The following is a 19,137-nucleotide window of genomic DNA, read 5'->3' on the forward strand; positions in this document are numbered from 1 at the left end:
ACATTTTAATGGACCAGAACGCACGCCAAATACACATACGGCACACAAAATGCAAATATACAAGATACTAATAAAAAACTGCTGACGTCTTATATCTAGCTTTGAATTTAAAACAATTCTTGTTGCCAACTCTAAAAGGTATTCTAATAACTCTAAATAGTATAATCAAACTATATCACTCTGATGTATTACTCAGTCGATTATTTAACTTTTTGTCAATTCCTACACACACACACATATATAACGGTCAGATTAATTTTTTTGTACATTAGCATGTCTTCCATAATTAATTTTGGCAGTTTTTTTCGCGTGTTTTCAGTTTTTTCCAGTTTTTCCAGACAAAAAATTTCTTCTTAGTTTATATTTTAGTAATACAGCGTTGAAATATTTCATGGAGCTACAACTCCTGGTAACTTTTTAGCAAGATCGCTGCAATGTTTCTACCTACTACTATTATTTTATATATATATATGTAATGATATTTTTAAATCAATTGAGTTAATTAAATTCTAATCATATTCCTTAATAATGTGTTGGCGATTCTTTACCTAAATTGCATCCCTGTTCCTAAATTTTGGCGAAATCCTTTCTTTATTATAAATTATATTAACCTGTTGGCGCCCATCAAATCGCCAAACTCATAATTCTGTCATATTACATAAAGTCCTTAAGAACACTCTTGATGAGAAGATAGCGTCACCTCGTGCTTTCAATTAATATCACTGATTGGATGAGCCCCATGACGCACACACATCTATAAATAGGGCTTCTCCTCAAGGTATATAGTGCGGAACGCTTGTGAGATGGATGCTGAAATAAACGTATCACTGTATATTCCCAAATTTGTCTCATTCCTGTTGTCCCGGCTGCACAACACAAATAATGTATGAGATTCTACATTTCATATATATGTGGTGTAGTGGCCGAAACCGCTATGCAAACCCTGGTTTGTGACATCAGGTTGAAAACAAAACACAGCATAAAACAAAATTTATTGAATGCTAAAAAAATGGCTACATACAATTCGACAAGAGAGAAACTTCAACTTTTTTAAAAAACAAATTCTATACATCAATCGTGCGAGAGCCATACGTGGCTCTCGAGCCTGCGTTTTTAACATTGCCAGCAATTTAATATTATTTTAATAACAACTATTTTTTTACAACTTAATATTATTTTAATAACAATTAAATAATTATATTTAGTCCCGTGATTTCATCACGTATATTGCACTCTGAATTTGCAATTTGAAATCATTCGTCGTAGGTTTATGCGACCTCATCACAGTATATGTATTTATGTGTAATGTTGTAGTTTTTGCGAAGATTAAACCAATTCACTCTTGAGTCATGGTCGAGAAATTGCTGCGCAGTTGACTGGAGGGAAAATTTTTCTTGATCGTTAAAACATCTTTTTCTTTTTTATTTTAAAAAGCAAATATTCTTCAGAAATACATTTTTCCTTTGAACTCGTACCATACTAGAGAAGCTAAACGCGCCCCAGAACTTCTATATACACAAATTACATTTCAGATAATAATGAAAGAAAGCGAAGTGAGAGACGTGTTTTAATCAGGCAGCAGTAAGCGAGAAAGAATGATGTGTACTAATCGTGTTTATGAACCATAAGATCTTTGTGTTAATCCTGAGCAGCGATTGGGGTAAAGTTTTCGCGATGCAGAGAAGTTGCAAGGAAAGCGTTACGTAAAATGCTGCAGAGTGACGCAAAATGGTGCAAAACATATTCATAAAGCAGGGATGTGCTTAATCAAAATTTATGAATTTGAAGGTCTGTGGTCCTAGTTGTTAAGTTTAATAATTATGTTTCATATTTTATACATTACACACACACACACACACACACACACATATATATATATATATATATATATATGTATGTATACAGATAGATAGATAGATAGATAGATATAGATATAGATATATAGATAGATAATGAGGCCAACCATCAACCGAGCGATAACGTCACCGATCTCTAGTAGTTTGGTCTGAGGTTTGAATCCCTGGAACGAGCTGACTGCATGGGCATTTTTGTGGGTTTCTCCAAGTGTAATGTGTATACGAGCCAGTTTCTCTTAGAAAGTCGCCCACGAATGCATCCCTCCCTATAGCCCTCGAGTGTTTTTCCATAGTAAAATAAACCAAACCAAATCGGACAAATAGATAGATGCATATATATATCGTTATTACCCACAAGCTTTACCACATATTTGAGAACTAATTACTTAATGCAGGAAATTATTTCATAGCTCTTGCGCAGCTAAAACGTACGTGTTAGGACATCAGTTATCGTTGTGATATCTGTCGCTTTAAACAGTCCTATTTTCTTCTCAGCTGGGAAAGTTTTGTCTTGTAAGCACTAGTAATTTTGCAACCGCTCAAAATCTGCTTCTTCTTGAAGCGCCATATAGTTATTAAGATATGTTGATAAATTACAGCAAAATAAATGAGACCAACATGCCTAAGACATGTTCTCACTATACATTTTATTTCCGTTTACTTTATTATATTAAATCGTTTATGCTATTCTACGTTCATCCTAAAAGTGCCAACTTAATAATTATAAAGAGCGTGGTGTATTATGAGGAAATATTTTTTAAACTCAAGGTCACATCGTCTATTAATAAAATATGAAAAATAATGTACATGAATCTGAAGAATGAATCATCGACTTTACATGTGATCCGAACTAAAATCAGATTAACATCGGTATTTTCCCAGAGAAAAATATTTAAACATTCTTGACGTTTTCTTGCGAAAACATTTAAAGGACCACATTTCCGAAAGCAATGTTGATGAATATAAAGATATCGAATCATTAAAGTTGAGACGCATACACATATATATCGTAGGCTCCAAAATTTTACATAAATATATATATATATATGTAAAATTTTGGAGCCTACGATTTTTCCCAACGTCTGTTATAGATAAACATTAATTTTGATAAGTAGATGGAAAATGAATTCATATTGTTACGAAATGTCCAGGCGCGGTAAGATAGCTTCCCCGCAAGGCAGGTTTATAGTTGTCACATTTGGCGAGAAATCGCTCATTTGGCGACAAAATTTGCGATAGGTCAAAGATGGATGGAGAACCTTCTGGAACGAATTCTTACTGGTTTAACCCAGAATGTTCTCGAACACAAGCCAAAAGCTACATAAACACTGCTGGTACGCGGTCAGTCCGTGCGGAGTCCATCGAGTAGATAGTCAGTCAGCGAGTGCCGAGTTGGTCGTCGAATGTACCGAAAGAGTCTCTTAGTGTATCGCGAGTTAGTGCATCGTCGAGTTTTATCTTAGAGTGTGTGAAGCTCCGGGAACGACTGAACTCAGGAGTCGCGAGCTATACTCTAGTGTATCGTCGAGTGCATCGCGAGTTTTAACGTAGAGAGTCTCTAGAGTACGTATAGTTCCGAGAACGACCGAGGAGAGTCGAGAGCTATACTCTGGTGCTTTGCAGTGAAGCTGTTTTCACCGTTATAGCCGGATAATCTGAAGGCTGCGTTGTTCCAGCGTGTTTATAGTAGATCTTCGAAGACTGTAAATCGTGATTTTGGAGCTGTCTTGAATAATACTGGGCAATAAAGTGTGTTTGGATACTTCACCAAGTGTCGTCATTATTCACTCCAAATCCCTCACAAACCCGTAACGTACGTGAAGAAGAAAAAAATAACGTAATAATATTTTGTATAAAATGCTTGTATGTAACATGGAAAAAAAGTTTTAATTTCCTATTTCAGAAATTAGTTTATCAATCTCTGTTATGCCCGTCTACGAATATTATATTATTTTTTCAAAAATAATCTTTTTATTCAGCTTTAAAATCTTTTTATGTAGTTCGTATTCCTGTAATGACATTTTATAGCTCAACGATTTATATACAAATTACTAATGAATTATGCAAATTTTACGGAATATTTTTGACATGATATATATGTAGCATATGTTAATATAAACAAACATTACATTTACATTTTACTAAACTTCGCAGGTGATACTATATTTCATAAATTCTTTGCGATTTTAACAACCGCTGCTGTCATGAATGTATTAAATCTTTACCATAGCAAATTTCAGTTGAAAATAACAGTTTATAACAGTGAATTCGTCTTTTGTAGGTTTATCTGACGGCTGTGAATGAGCCCGTATCAGCTATAAGCTCCTCAGTTCCTGGTACTGATCAACCATTTGAAATTTCTGGAACTTTCATACCTCCAGTGGGTGAAATAACAACAAAGCACTTCGGCTTGGATATCTCAGCCAAGACCATCGGAGTGTTATTTCCAGAAAAAACTGATGCCTCTATTATCACTGTTACAGGTACAGAAGGAACATTTGTCCATCATGATGCCACGTCTGAAAGAGCTTACCCAGTGTACACTGGTTCATACATAAGTGGTACAGTAGATCCTACGACTTATAAATTCTTCTTTGGTAACCATCCACTTACTTCGAATGTTAAAGTTATATTGCCAACTGTTAGTAGTAATGACATTGGTTCGACCGAATATTTCGCAGCTGAAGAAAGCGAGCTCCAAGGGTCTGTTACGAGAAGGAAAGATACAATTGCAGACCTAATGCTTGATAGAAAATATAGCAATACTGCCGAAAGAGAGGTTCCAGAGCCTTATTACCGCTTTTTAAATAAGAGCAATGAAGAATATCTAGCCAAACCAACAACATTATTATACGCTAAACCTGCAGTAATTACTCGTTACGTGCAGCCTACAGCATACCCAGAAACAAACGAACCAGTTCTTGCCATGGCTGGCAGAAATACTATTGGAATAGTCGGTAATATACGTAAACCGCAGCAGGTGTCTACACTAAGAGGCCATGAAGGATATTATAGACAAGGAAGAATGTATAACAATGCAGCGACTGGCAGGCGTGTTGGCCCAGGAGGCGCTACTGTGATAACTGACCAGTTTTTCTTTCCCGCCCACAGAATACAAACTTCAAAGGTAGAAAATGCAGATGCAGCTTATAACACGGATGTAAATAACGCGTATTACGAGGTGGATGGTGCCGATTTGAAGGAAAAGTTGAGACAAATTGTGAGACCTACTGCCGCTTATGATCGTCAGACTGTTAAAGACAAACGATTGACTAGGACTGTTGGTTTGTATGGGCCTATCTATGAAATTGAAGACTTAAGAGATGAATTTACCACTTCATCAGCTACAATATCGGAAACTAATCCACTAACAACTGCGAGTACGAACGAATCGAACGAAAACGATTTTACTACTACTTTGTATGGTTTTGCTGAATTCAGTACCAGAATATCAGGAACTCAGTACATATTCTTACCTGCGTCAACCAGACCAAGGACATTTACGCCAAGAGTGACAAGAACGAGTTTTTCGAACAGTAATTCACTAATTCTAAGAACTCGAAGCGAAGATAGTGTTGTGGAATCTCAGCCAGAAGCATTTTTTCGTAAGCCGTTGTACGGAACCGAAACAAGGGAATTCATATCTCAAAAATCTATGTTCACATCTACAGTGAAAGAACCTATTGAGATACAAAAAACAATGTTTACTTCAACTGTGGCGACAAAACAACCGTTTGAAAGTCAGTTGAGAGCGAGGAAGGTTGAAAGCAACACAGAAAGTGTAATTGCAGAGACATTGCCATTAAATCTAGCCACTGTATATGATAACGAATATGAAAGGACTAGATCTAGTGCAGACCGTAATCTCTTCCTTAACTTCCAGTCTGTAAATAAACATAGAATAAGTACAGATAGTCCACGTGAACTGGACGTAAGCCAGATCATTGATTCTGTGAAAGAGACTGGTGGAACAGATGAACTTATGCAACCCACAGGACTTGTAAGTTCCATCACTGGAACAGAAGTATCTGATGGCACTACAACTCACTGGACTACTTTAATATTTGGCACATATATTGAAAATACATATGCACATATTATTCAAAGCACTTCTAGTATTTTCTTTACTGTGTCAAACACTGCTCTACCAGAAGAAACTTTGGATTCAGAAAATATCTTAGGTGATAAGATTACAGAAATTTCAAGTGATTTACCTGTGTTAGCTTATGTAGAAACTTCAAGCGTAAATGGAATAGAATTACTTTCATCTATAGCTGATTTATCTTCAACAAAGCAACACATTATTTCAAAATCAACAAATAGTGTTGCATCAACTCCTAAATTAGAAATATTAACTTCAGGATTTATTCTACCTAGAAATGGTCGATTAGAAGATACGGAGCCAACATTATCAATAGAAAATTCAAGTATAGCTTCAAGTTTAATATCCTTAACTTCTTTTACAGAGAAATCTGAATCATATATGCCTACACCTGGTGTAATATATGCTGATGAAGATTCGTCAGATATCCCTTCGCTGACCAGTCCATCGAATGATGAAGCAGTTCATATTATAACAGATAGTTTTATTTTACCTGCTCTAGATGAATCGCGTGCACAATCTCCATCAATCAAAACCATAGATGGCGTATCAAGTACTGATCAAAATTTATTTGAAAGTACTTCAGCAGTAAAATCAACAAGCACACAGTATATTGATGACTTAGATCGTTTAATTATTGGAATTCCAGACGTGTCATCTGAAAAAAGTGTTGTCAAAAACACGCTTGAAACAGGTGACGTGTCAGTCAAAAGTGAAAGTAGTAGCTTAGAAGGTAGGACCTCCTTGGAATCTGCTATAATTTCTCCATCTGTAGTTCTTCTCACTGGTGATTTTATTTTACCAAGTAAATCAAGGAATTCAGGACTCTTCACAGTCGAAAATAAAATAAGTGAATCTTCATCAAGAACAGTTATCGCTCCAAGTATATTGACTGACGGCTTTATTTTACCTGCAGAACATACAACGTCAACTACATCCACTGAGACTGCGGTTTCTACACCCAGTGAAGAGCTGAGTTCAACCTCAGATTCAGTGAGCATTCTGACAGAAGGATTTATTCTACCTGCAGCTGATAAAGAACCTGAAAATTCTAAAACAAAAACCACAATTGTTAATGCGCTTCCGTCATCTGCGTTGCTCACAGCTGATTTTTTGCTTTCCGAAGAAACTGTCGATAAAGGAACTAGTGGTCGTAGTGCTGGAGACGAAAATAAACTCATTGCATTGGATGACATAATTAACACACATGTATTACACTCGGCTTCTTTATCAACTAGTAAAGATGCCGGAGATGAAACTATTGAAAGAAACCATTCAGACGATTCAACTGTGAGATTAGGAAAGGTACTAAAATCGATTCCTGAAGCTCCAAATCCAAAGGTAGAAGAAATTTTGCCCTCAATTTCATTTCCAATAACTTACTATACTACATCTACATACTTTACTACTTACCTTCTTGATGGAAATACAGTAGTATCGAGCAGGAAAGAGACTGTTTCTCAAGTATACACAGATAGTGAGCAACTGAAGTTAGCTAAAATCAATCCCACTGAAACCATAATACTACCCCAAACTATTCAGCCGACTAGTGTTGTTGATCCTAGTGCGTTTTTAACTACGTATACATTCTTCACTACTTTTTATAAAGACGGAACTAAAATAACTTCTTCCAGAGAAGAAACTAAAAGTGAAAATTTCGATGGTACTTCAACTCCACCAGTTGAATCCAAACCTTCTTACACTGTCCTCACTTATCCAACTACTTATTATACCACACTAACGTACTTTACGACTTTGGTTAAAGATGGCAGTACGGAAGTAATTTCCAGCGAAACTGTTGTGTCAAATGTTGTAACGCCATTGCTTAACGAACAGTTACCAAAAACGTCTATAAAAGAAACACAGCCGCCAAGAAAAATTGAATCAACTCTAGCACCTACTACTTACTATACGACATACACATATTTCACTACTTTTCATAAAGATGGTACAACATCAGTGAGTACCACTTATAAAACTGTATCAAATATAATTCCCAATGGCAATTCTATTTCCAGTACTCCCTCAACAACCATTTTTGAAACTAATACAGTTGATAGTAAATTGCACGAAATTCCTCAGATGACAACATACTATACTACATATACTTACTATACAACATATTTAAGGAGCGGGAATCCTGTCGTTTCAAGTCGAAAAGAAGTTGTAACTAGTATTGGTAAAATATTATCCACGGAGCCTACAGAAATTTTAACGACCAAAGCATCTATCGAATCTCCACAGAAAACAACTTTTTACACAACTTATACTTATTATACAACGCTTCTTAAAAATGGAAAGACAACTGTTAGCACACGAAAAGAAACAGTTTCTAACGTCATTCAAGGACATTCAACATCTATATTAGCTTCACCCATCTCACGTACTGCTTCTCCATCAGATATACAAAGTACTCCAAAAATGAATACCGTGAAAACGTACTTTACTACGTACACTTATTTCACTACATTCCTTCGAGACGGAAGTTCAGTAGTTTCAACTGAAAAAAGTACTGTTACAGACGTAGTGACTGAAAATTTTCCTAGTACATCTGCTCTTCCTAGAGCAACGTCTCCTCTTTCAACTACAAGTAGCTTTAAACTTCTACCATCATCTATGAGAAGTTTTGCTACATACTATACAACTCTGACGTCATATTATACACTCTTCAATGCAGGGAAACCTTCAGTGAATACTGTTTACAGTACATTGACTGATGTCGTAGCTCTTGCAACGCCAACTCAGGATCTAAAAACTATAGTTAGTGAAGAGTCTATAAAGTCTTCACCAGTTCTCGCAACATATTTCACTACATATACCTATCGTACCACACAAATGAGTTCTGGTACACCAGTTACATCCACGAGAGAAGTTACAACTAGTAAAGTGATTACACTGAGTTCTGACGTAGATCCATCAACCATAGCTCATGCTGTAACACCATTCTTAATATTAGACAACGAAAAAGTACAACCTACAGCTGTAGTTACAAAAACATACTATACGACATATTCATTTTTCACAACTTATCTTTCTAAGGAGCAACCTTCGGTTTCTACGAGGTTTGAAACTGTGACTAATTTTGTCACTGAAACTATTACTAAAACTCAAGCAGAATCACCAAGTACCACTACAATTATTACTCAGTCATACCCGATTACTGATCATTCAACAACTATCCAAGGTTCTTATGAAATTACTACTAAGCAATCATCTACGGTTACGCCTACAACATATTATACAACGTACACATATTTCACAACCTTGCTTTCTGGTGGTAGTTCAGTTATAAAATCGAGTACTCATGTAGTTTCATCCCCTGTGAACGAAGAAGATTTTACAAAAACTGATTTTAGCGTCAGACCAACGGACAGTAATACTTTTAAAGTAATCTCAACGCCCCTCTCTACTCTGACAAATACTATATATACTACATTCACCTTTTATACAACTTTGTTCCCAAATGGATCCCCGGAAATACGTACGCGTTATGAGACATCTTCAAATGTCTTAACAATAACAGTTACACCTACGTTAACAGATAGTTTTATAAAATCCACATCTGATTTGGAAGCGGCTGAAGGAGAACTTCATGAAAAACGTGTTCATCCGACGCCTGTCGTTACCTATTATACAACGCATACATATGTCACTACAAGTGTTCAGCCTGATGGTAGTACTAGTTTCATAACTCGACAAGTTGTAGCTTCAGCAACTGTGAAGCCATCTATAAGTGCTGTAGATGACAAGTCTGAATCGCCTACACCAGTTCAACTATGCTGTTTACATTCTACCCAATATCCATACACATTTTTTACAACTTATACATATTACACTACTAGATTTCATGGCGAAAGGCCAATAATCAACACTAGATATGAAACTATAACAAATGTTATAAAAGCACCAATTATATCAACAACAATACTTGGAACGTTAACAGAAAAGGAATTAAGCGAGTCTGATAAATTTTCTATTGCTAGTTCATCGACCTTAAATGAAGAAAGTAAATTTACACCAACTTCTGAAATTGTTGCATCCTCTAACAGTCATTATGAACCAGCTTCACCAAGATTTGGAAAACCTGACGTAATGAAATCGCGCAGAGTTGACGAAAATATTAATATTCCGCTTATTACTACGTCTTTGATATCAGTAATTACTGAAAATGTCGATCATGGTACAACAAAACTAACGTCTAAGAATCCGACTGATGTATCGCCACTATCTTATGAAGCAACAACTGAACAGGAGATTACATTAGATGTAACAACATCTGAGACTATAAGTGAAAAGGAAAATATTTCTGGCAGCACAGGTACTGAAGAAAAGAAAGATATGAATCAAATCAGTGTTACTTCAGAACCTGAATCGTCAACTGAAACTGCCTCTACTGATCAACTAACTACCTCAGATCATAGTAACTCAACAGCTGCATATATCCTTGAAAGTGACGCTCAAGTAACCGAAAATTTAACAACCGTAATAACCAAGGATACTGAACAGACGACAACTCAAGAGCCAATGACTTCGACCGAAACAACAACTGTAACAGAAGCTCCTAAAAGAAGCATATTTTCAAGGCGTAGAAATAGGCCTGTTTACAAGCCTCGTCCTTCATTCCGCTCGTCAACAACTACTACTTCTGCGCCATCTACAACTAAATCGCCTAGCAGGATACGATCTTCTACTACAACAAGAGCAACTTCCTCTTTTAGCAGGAGAAATTCAACTAGACTATTGTATCGTAGGCCAAGTTTAGCTCCACGAGTAAACCCTTTGCAGCGTCTGCGTCCTTTGAGACCAACACCAAAACCACTCAATGACTCAGAGAGCGATGAAACAGTTGCGAGAAGGCGACGTCGATCTTTTTTTTACCCAGATATAAGTAATGATGTTATATTATGTCGAAGAAAATTATTATCTACCCCTGACGAGGAGGGTAGTGAAAGAAGTTTAAAAAATAATGATTTAATTTCTGAGAAAAATAGTGGTTCTTCAAACTGGAGAAACAGTGAGAAAGAACATTATCCTCTTGGATTGATTAGATCAATGGAAGCGAAAGCTATTAATAATGGGGTTACGACAGTTTATGGGACAGAAATACACGGTACTTTTATAAATGGCGTGTATGCTCAAGTTGTTCAAAGCAAAGTTAGAGTTTATTCAGATACTTCCAACGAAATTGAGAAAACACCTTTCTTTTCACCAGCATCGCCAACAGATATACCACCAAAATTATCTGCAACTGAAACGAACAGAGTTGGTTTAGTGTCATCAAAGATTAATACAGCTGTAAAGGATGGTACAACAACAGTATATACCACAAATGTTTATGGAACATATATTGGCGAGGTCTATGCTCATTTAGCACAAACAACATCGAGCATTATTCAGCCAACACCAACAATACAGAATCAACGCCCAACCGGTTTAATATCATCCATGATTCGATCTGAAGAAAATTATGGTACTACGACCCTATGGACCACTCATATCTATGGTACTTATGTTAACAATTATTACGCTCATATTGCTTCCACATTTTCGAATGTATTCGTAAATCCAGAAAAGAGTACTCAGACTACACCTTTATTGTTCGATTCACAGAACCAGCCATATGTTCAAGCGACACCTGAAATTAAAATGTCCACTCCATCACCTAGATTAGAGGAGGCACCTAGAGAATATAAAACAGGGCTTTTGTCTTCTATTTTGTCTAATGAAGAGTCGGATGGAACAACTACACAATATATTACTAATATATATGGTACATACATTGGAAATCACTATGCAAAACATGCTCAAACAACATCTAAAATTATTTTACATTCTAAAGTCGAAAACCCTACGCGATCTATAGGATTATTATCAACATTAGTGAACAGTGTCATTAATAACAACATAGCAACTTATTACAAAACAGAAATTTTTGGTACATATATTGGACAGCATTATGCTCAGTTAGCTAGAACAACTACAGAGTACAAAGTTTTACCGACAAGGCCTTCCGAATCTTCTACTCAGTTGCAAATGCAACAGAAAACGGGGCTTCTTTCATCAAGTATTGTTCGAAGCGAAGTGAACTCTGGGACGACAACAATGCATGTTAATGAAATATATGGTACTTACATTGGCAATGCGTATGCACATGTCGCAAAATCCACTTCGAAAGTTATAAAGCCAACAGCAACAGAAAGCAAGTCTGCTAGTTCTGCTACTTCTCAGAAAACTGGTTTAATATCATCCAGCGTTAAGACCGAAGTTAATGACGGTACCACTACTTTACACATCGCAGAAGTTCACGGGACATACGTGGGAAATTATTATGCTCATGTTGCCAGACGAACATCTACGGTGCTTCCATTTATTCCCATGACAACAAAGACTGCAGAACAACCTCAACCGAACACTGTAAATAGTAGACCTGAAGGTCTAATATCTTCCGAAATAAGGACAGAAGTTAATCAAGGCACAACAACGCTGCACACAAGGGAAATCCATGCTACTTACATTGGCGGATATTATGCTCATGTTGCTCGAAGCACATCGAATATAATCACTCCAACTGCTTCATCTTCGACAGGACTGCTCTCAGCCATAACTAGCACTGAGGTGAACGATGGTATTACAACACTGCATACTACAGAAATTTTTGGCACTAAAATCAATGGTTATTATGCCCATGTTGCCCGAAGTACATCAAATGTGGTTACAACAACGCCAATAGCAATCACATCTCAAAAGCCTATTGGTGTTCTCTCTACGACTACGTCCACTGAAATTAATAATGGAGATACTACATTATATAGAACTAGTATAATTGGTACAGAAGTGGATGGAACGTATACACAGTCTGTAAAAGTCACCTCAGTCATCATATATGCTTCTCACCTCTTTCCTGAAGCAATCACAAAACCTTTCTCTGATGTGGATTCTAAAACCCTTTTGTCACTTAGGTCAGCTAAAGATGATTTGGATACTGCGAGAGTGAATGAACTAGATAATGGGAATCAATATATTTCTTTGACAGAAGACAGCGATCTAGGGTTGAAAACACCTCTAAATCTTCAGTCTGAAACAGAATTACTAAGTCCTTCTGTGAAAACAGAACTGCCTTTCACTAAGAGTACAGAGCAAAGTACCCCTTCTTTAGTCTCTAGTATTATAACTGGAATTGAAACGTATGAGGGAAAACCTTATGAGTCTGTTCCTACAACAAATTCGGAACCTCTAGACAAATTTACTACAGAAATTACCGCAGCATCTATAATTGAATTAAATTCCGAAGATCCGAATAAATTAGTCAAGAAGGAAGACAAGAGTCCAAAGCCTCCTATAGATGATTATGATGATTACAATGACTACGTCGATAATAAAACGTTTAAAGATAAAGAGTCAGTAACATCAAAGCCTACTGTGAGGGAAGAAGCAAATCTGAGGAAAAACAAAGCTCCAACAATATCTTCTTCAAGAAAAGCAGAATCTGATAATGATTACGATGAATATGGATTTGAAGATGATTATGAGGATTTTGAAGATCGAAAGATGAATAGAAAAATAACCCCAAGTTTGTCATCATCACGTTTTAAAAATACAAGACAATCTAAAAGAAAATCTACAACATATAATAATAAAGACTTTGAAGATTATGATGATTATGATGATTATAATGAGAATGAGACTACTTCCGCTAAGCCAACAAAAAGTAGTGATATTTCTTCAAAAGAAACTCCATCTTCTTCAATTAGAATTAGACCTTTCACTGGAAGAGGTCGTCCTACATATACTACACCATCACGATCTTCAACAAAAGCTTCTTTTACGATACAGTTTAGACGACCTAGTCGAACACGAAATTCTAGAGCATTCGGTCATCGTTCCGATAGCGAAAATGATTTCGACGATGAATTAAACGAAGAAGAAGAAGAAGGAGATATCGAAGCTAGTGAAGCTGTTGTTACCACAGCCACACCTCAAGTATTATCTTTCAGTAGGCGCAAACCTTTTGGCAGTAGTAGATACCAACCACCAGGCCGCAATTCTCCTTCTTCAACTACACCACGCCCTCTAAATTTAGGAAGAAATCGTAGGCCTTTTGGAAGATCCACAGCCATACACCCATCTCCAACTCCATCTATAAAAGACACTATTCCAGATTATGAGGAAAATACGACTGAAGACGATGATTTTGATGAATATGATGATATCAGTGATAAAAAGGAAGCAAACAGAAACCGAAACTTTCGCTCTACTCGTAGGCCACCCAGACTGAATCGGTTTGGCGAAAGGAGAAGCGCATCAAATAAAAGAGGATTCCGCCATAGAGAAGAAGAGAAGACAGAAAATGACGATTTTGATTCTACCACGCCTAATTACAGAAATTCCAGAAATAGACTCAATCAGCGCAAATCATCTAGAGGTCGGTATAATCGAAATAACTCTCCTTCTCTGAAATCATCTTTTAATTCTGTTAGCAGAGACGAAGACGAAGATTCTCAGTCTCTGCAACCTCTTAATAGAATACGTAATAATAACCGAAACCGGAGACCTTCTTATAACCCAAGAACTAGAAGACCTTCAAAAACAGCAACTGAAACACAGACAATTAAGAAACCCTATCTCACTGTTACTTCAGTGGTTACCACAGTAAAAACTTTACCAATATATCATGGGTTCCGAACATCTTATGCTACTTTAACAACAACTGCTTTGGATACAAGTATTATAAATCCAACTCAGTACTCTGAAATAGTAAGCGATGGAGTTACAAAAACTTTATTTTACTCTAAAACTGGATATCCAGACGGTATCGAAAACCTTCACACCACCATTACAGAAGTTGTGGTTACAACAACATCATTGGCATCAGTAAAATTAGTTCCAATAAAAATTGGTTTCAGTACCAGAACTGATACAATTACAGATATACAAGTTTTAACAACGCTATCTACTATGTATAGCACGATTACTCCTGATACTCCACAGCCTACTGCATTTCCCCAACAATTCCAACCTAACTTCTTTCCTCAGCTAGGCCCACAAAATCCAGTTTTCCCTCCAAATCCACAGAATCCGCAAGAGTTTGGATTACTGGCTTCAGCTAACTCATTTGTGACGACTCAAATTGTAACTTCAACTACTGTTGTACCAATCATTCTGAGAGGAAGAACTATTCTGAGTACTTTGACTACAACATCAACATCTGAATCCACTGTGGTGCGCGTACCACAGGTGCCTTCTGCTGCTCCATTTATACCGCAACCGTATTTTGCTTTCCAGCCTCTCACAACCCTATTAACTTTGTATGTAACTGGTGAACACGGGGAACTGAAACCCGTAGTTACGACAGTTACAGTACCTTTGTATCAGCAGCCTGTATTCCACACAAAAGTTGCAAGAAGCCTACAGCAGAATGCAGTAACAGAGCGCACATTAAAAACTGCAGATATTATGGACTTCCCGTTGAGATCTTCTATTGGTCATGAACACTCAAGGGATATGGATATTGATACTCATTATGATAAACTTCTAAGTTCAGGCTTAGAAGAAATAAATGACTTGGCAGAAATGAGCAGCTCATATATACAGACAGAACCATTAGATAACACCCGAATCACAAGCAGTCAATCAAGTGTTATATCATATGACGTTACAACTATATCAAAGGGTCCTTTAACTGAAATATATGAGCAGAAAGTCACGATAAATTTGAATGCAGCAGAAAACAGTGCTACTCAGAATGAAATTGATAGCTATGGAGATGTGTATGGGCTAGAATCGCGTTATAGCTTCCGTAAATTGCAACAGATTATTGAAGAAGAGCCCATATTTCGTCCGCAAAGAGATTTTACTCGGCTGAGGAGACCACCACCTGCAGTCATAGTAGCGACTGCGACAAATCCGTCTGCATTACCTCAATTGTCTACAAATACAAATCTGCCTCGAAGTAGATCAAGACAAACTTCATACTCCAGAAGGCCACCTGTGGAAATTTTCAATGAACAGCCTTCTCAGGCTGGTAACCTAGGAAACAAATTTCCAGGATCTTCTTTCGCTAGGAGACCACAGCACAGACCAGATAGGAATTTTAGGCCATTTATCGAGAGACCAAATCCTGTTTCAGCGAATTCCGAAAATGAGTTGATTCGGTCATTCGAATCTGATTCTCTGGTCGAACCAAGTCGTACTTTATCTGTGACACATGATCTTGTTAGAACAGGTAGTTTATTAACCTCACTTGAAGATGCTAATCGTAATTCTAAGGAAATCAATAGATTTGTAGGCTCGCCATTGGAAACTGAAAACCACGAAGGCTTCAGACCATTATCTAGTCCTCCTGGATTAAGACGAGGACCGGGCCTCACTTTGGATGAACCGAATCCTCAACCTGACATCAGTGTCAGACCGAGAAGGTTAAGAATCACAAGGCCAATAAATGGAGAATTCCCGAGCAATGGACTAAGAAGAATAACAAGAGTGAGAGCATCAAGCGCAGTCACATCTTCTATACCCACAGGAGATGAAATTACATCTACTTCTGAGAGACACTCTCTTACTATAACTCCTGCTGAAAATCAACCATCGCGATTGACAGATGTAATAGAACATTCAATTGAAGAAGCTGAAAATCCATTGTACGACGATGAAGTGAATTTAACTGGTGATAATAATGGAGGTCGCAGAACAGTAATAAAACGTTTAAGGCCGTCATTTGTACCAGGTGATGGTAGCGGAGCCAGGAGACCATTGGTAGTTCGCAGAACTAGAATACATGATCATTCAGCATCTTCATTTTCCCCTCTTTCCACAGCAGAAACAGAATCCCCTGTAACAGAAACTCCAGAGATTGCAAAAAGTGAGGACCTCAACCCTATAGCAACAGTGCCAGCAATTATTGAAGAAAATGAAGAATTGAATAACTACAATAAACCACCAATAAAGAAAATTGTACGGTTACGAAAACCTGAAAATATAAATTCTGTGCCTTCTGGACAAAGAATGCGCGTTATAATCAGCAGGAAACCTACAGATAGTAATATCATCATACCCAACTCTATCCAAGCTCGAGGGCCTGTCACTTCAGTATCTGATATAAGTGATAATCAAAGAAATAATTTCATTTCTGATAATGCTCACTTATTCCCAGACGATAACCATGATCTGGATGATTTTAACCGAGTAGCTGTAATCAATGAACAAAGATCCTCTGACTTAACAGCTCTTCCAATTTTAGCTTCAAGAGCTTTTCCCATTACTTATTATACAACACTAACGTACTTTACAACATTTTTACATGGGCCGGAAACAAAATATGCAAGCAGAGAAGCAGTATTTTCTAATGTAATAGAACAAACGTTGAATCCTAATTTGATTTCCGCAATTAAGTCCAATAATGGGAAAATAACACCAACCAATGGAGCCGATATCGTACATCTTGCTTCCAGGACATTAGGAGACACAACTACTATTGTAAATTTAGCATCAGTGCAAAATATTTTTAACAGTGATGTATATAAACTTATCAATGAGGCAGCATATGCAAATGAAGTTACTGTACCTCGATCTCAGCCTATTTCTACTAAAAGCATTAAAATTTTAAGTACTGCTAATATAGAAGCTATTGCAAAGCTTCCAAAAACGTATATAACTTTATTCACATATTCCTACACTTTTTACGATGGGATCAATAAAAGAGAATCTACAAGAGCAGAAACTATGACAAAATTAGCTACTGATCCTAGTCAGTTTCTTACAGAAAGCATTGGCTCTCAAATAGACGAAAACGGATATTTGATTGTTGCTCCTCAAACTAGAACAGTTCATTTGGGCTCCCGAGAAGTGGAAGGAACTACAACTGAGGTAAATTTGGGTTTAAAAACACTGATAAAAGTTGAAGGAGTTCACAACATAGCCATTGAAAAAACTCAACCATTCCAATATATTACACCATCTAGATCGTTTATTCCTGAATCGCACACAGCTATTCCAACTTCACAATCAGTGACTCCTCTGCCTACTTTCTCACTCGAACCTTCTTACGCCTCTGCTAATGAATTATTTAATACTAATCAACTAAACAAAGCTACTGAGACATCTCCTCTTATTTCTAGCATTGTTTATGAATCTTCAGCAGAAACGGTAGAACCCAAACCAGTGGTAAAAGTAACGTCGATCATTCACAAACCATCTGGTCCTCTAAGAAGTGGAGTATTTGTCCGAAGACCTGGTGTTCGAGTAAGGGTTCGACCAGTTGTATCCAGAAGAGTAGTGCCAAGCGATTTAGTATCATCTTTCGATATATCATACGATCTAAACAGTTTGGCTACAGATCGTCCTGAAGAATATTTGGTATCTCCCCAATATATACCACCAGCACTGAGTATGGGCCTAGTACCAACGCCAGTTTTGGAAGCGCCCTATTTTTCAACTACTCAACAAGATATCAGAGGCAGTGAAAATGAAATATCTACAGATGATTTGGCAGTTGGAGTCGATGATGCAACTTCCATTGATGGCTTGGTTGTACCTTCTAGGAAGAAACTAAAAGTTACTGTAAGAAGACCACAAAGTGAGAGTGTAAGCAGAACTCATACTAGGTTTGTCCTGCCATCGAGATTTGAGATCACCAGCAGACCAAGGTTTTACGTAGTTACCAGAACAGGTAAATAAATATACTTCTCTTTCATAAATTTGTTATGCAAAACTTCAAGTGTCTTTTATCGAAATCCTTGTTATTTAATGACATATTTATATACTGTGCAACATAAAGTTGATAGATGTTATGGCATATTTTAAATACTGTGTAGTCATGTCGTGTCATAAATAGTCATGTCAATTTAAACATTATACCTAAACAGAATTTGCGGCAGAGTCGGTACAACCACAGTGGTTGTACCAGGCGGCAGCACTTTTCGAATTTAGGAAAATATCGGTTGCAAAATTTAGATGACGCAAAGTTTGTGCTCGCAGGCAAAATATCTGGCTCCGAATTTTTTTCTAAATAATGGAAGAGACTGATAAGTTGGCTCATTGTAATGTTGCGCGCTTCCAACCTGCACGCAACAATAGTGGTGACTGCTATGAACTGGAAAGTATACAAAGTCTTGAGAAGGGTTTAAATCCCTTTTTATTCAACTTTAGAAATTACAGATGCGTGCTCTTGACGGTCACAAACTA

General features: G+C 37.0%; 1 protein-coding gene across 1 annotated transcript in view; it reads left to right on the forward strand.

Annotated features, from left to right (window-relative positions):
• LOC118184846 (uncharacterized) overlaps positions 1–19,137 on the forward strand; it is a 287,706-nt gene that overhangs the window by 236,355 nt on the left and 32,214 nt on the right. The window contains exon 6 of the mRNA XM_035354573.2: positions 4,138–18,622. Coding sequence (XP_035210464.2) covers positions 4,138–18,622 — 14,485 coding nt within the window. The remainder of the gene's footprint in view (positions 1–4,137; positions 18,623–19,137) is intronic.

Source organism: Stegodyphus dumicola, chromosome 1 (assembly GCF_044657685.1).
Source record: "Stegodyphus dumicola isolate Sdum_Otavi_A_Nest chromosome 1, ASM4465768v1".
In the NCBI taxonomy this organism is placed as follows: Eukaryota; Metazoa; Arthropoda; class Arachnida; order Araneae; family Eresidae; genus Stegodyphus; species Stegodyphus dumicola.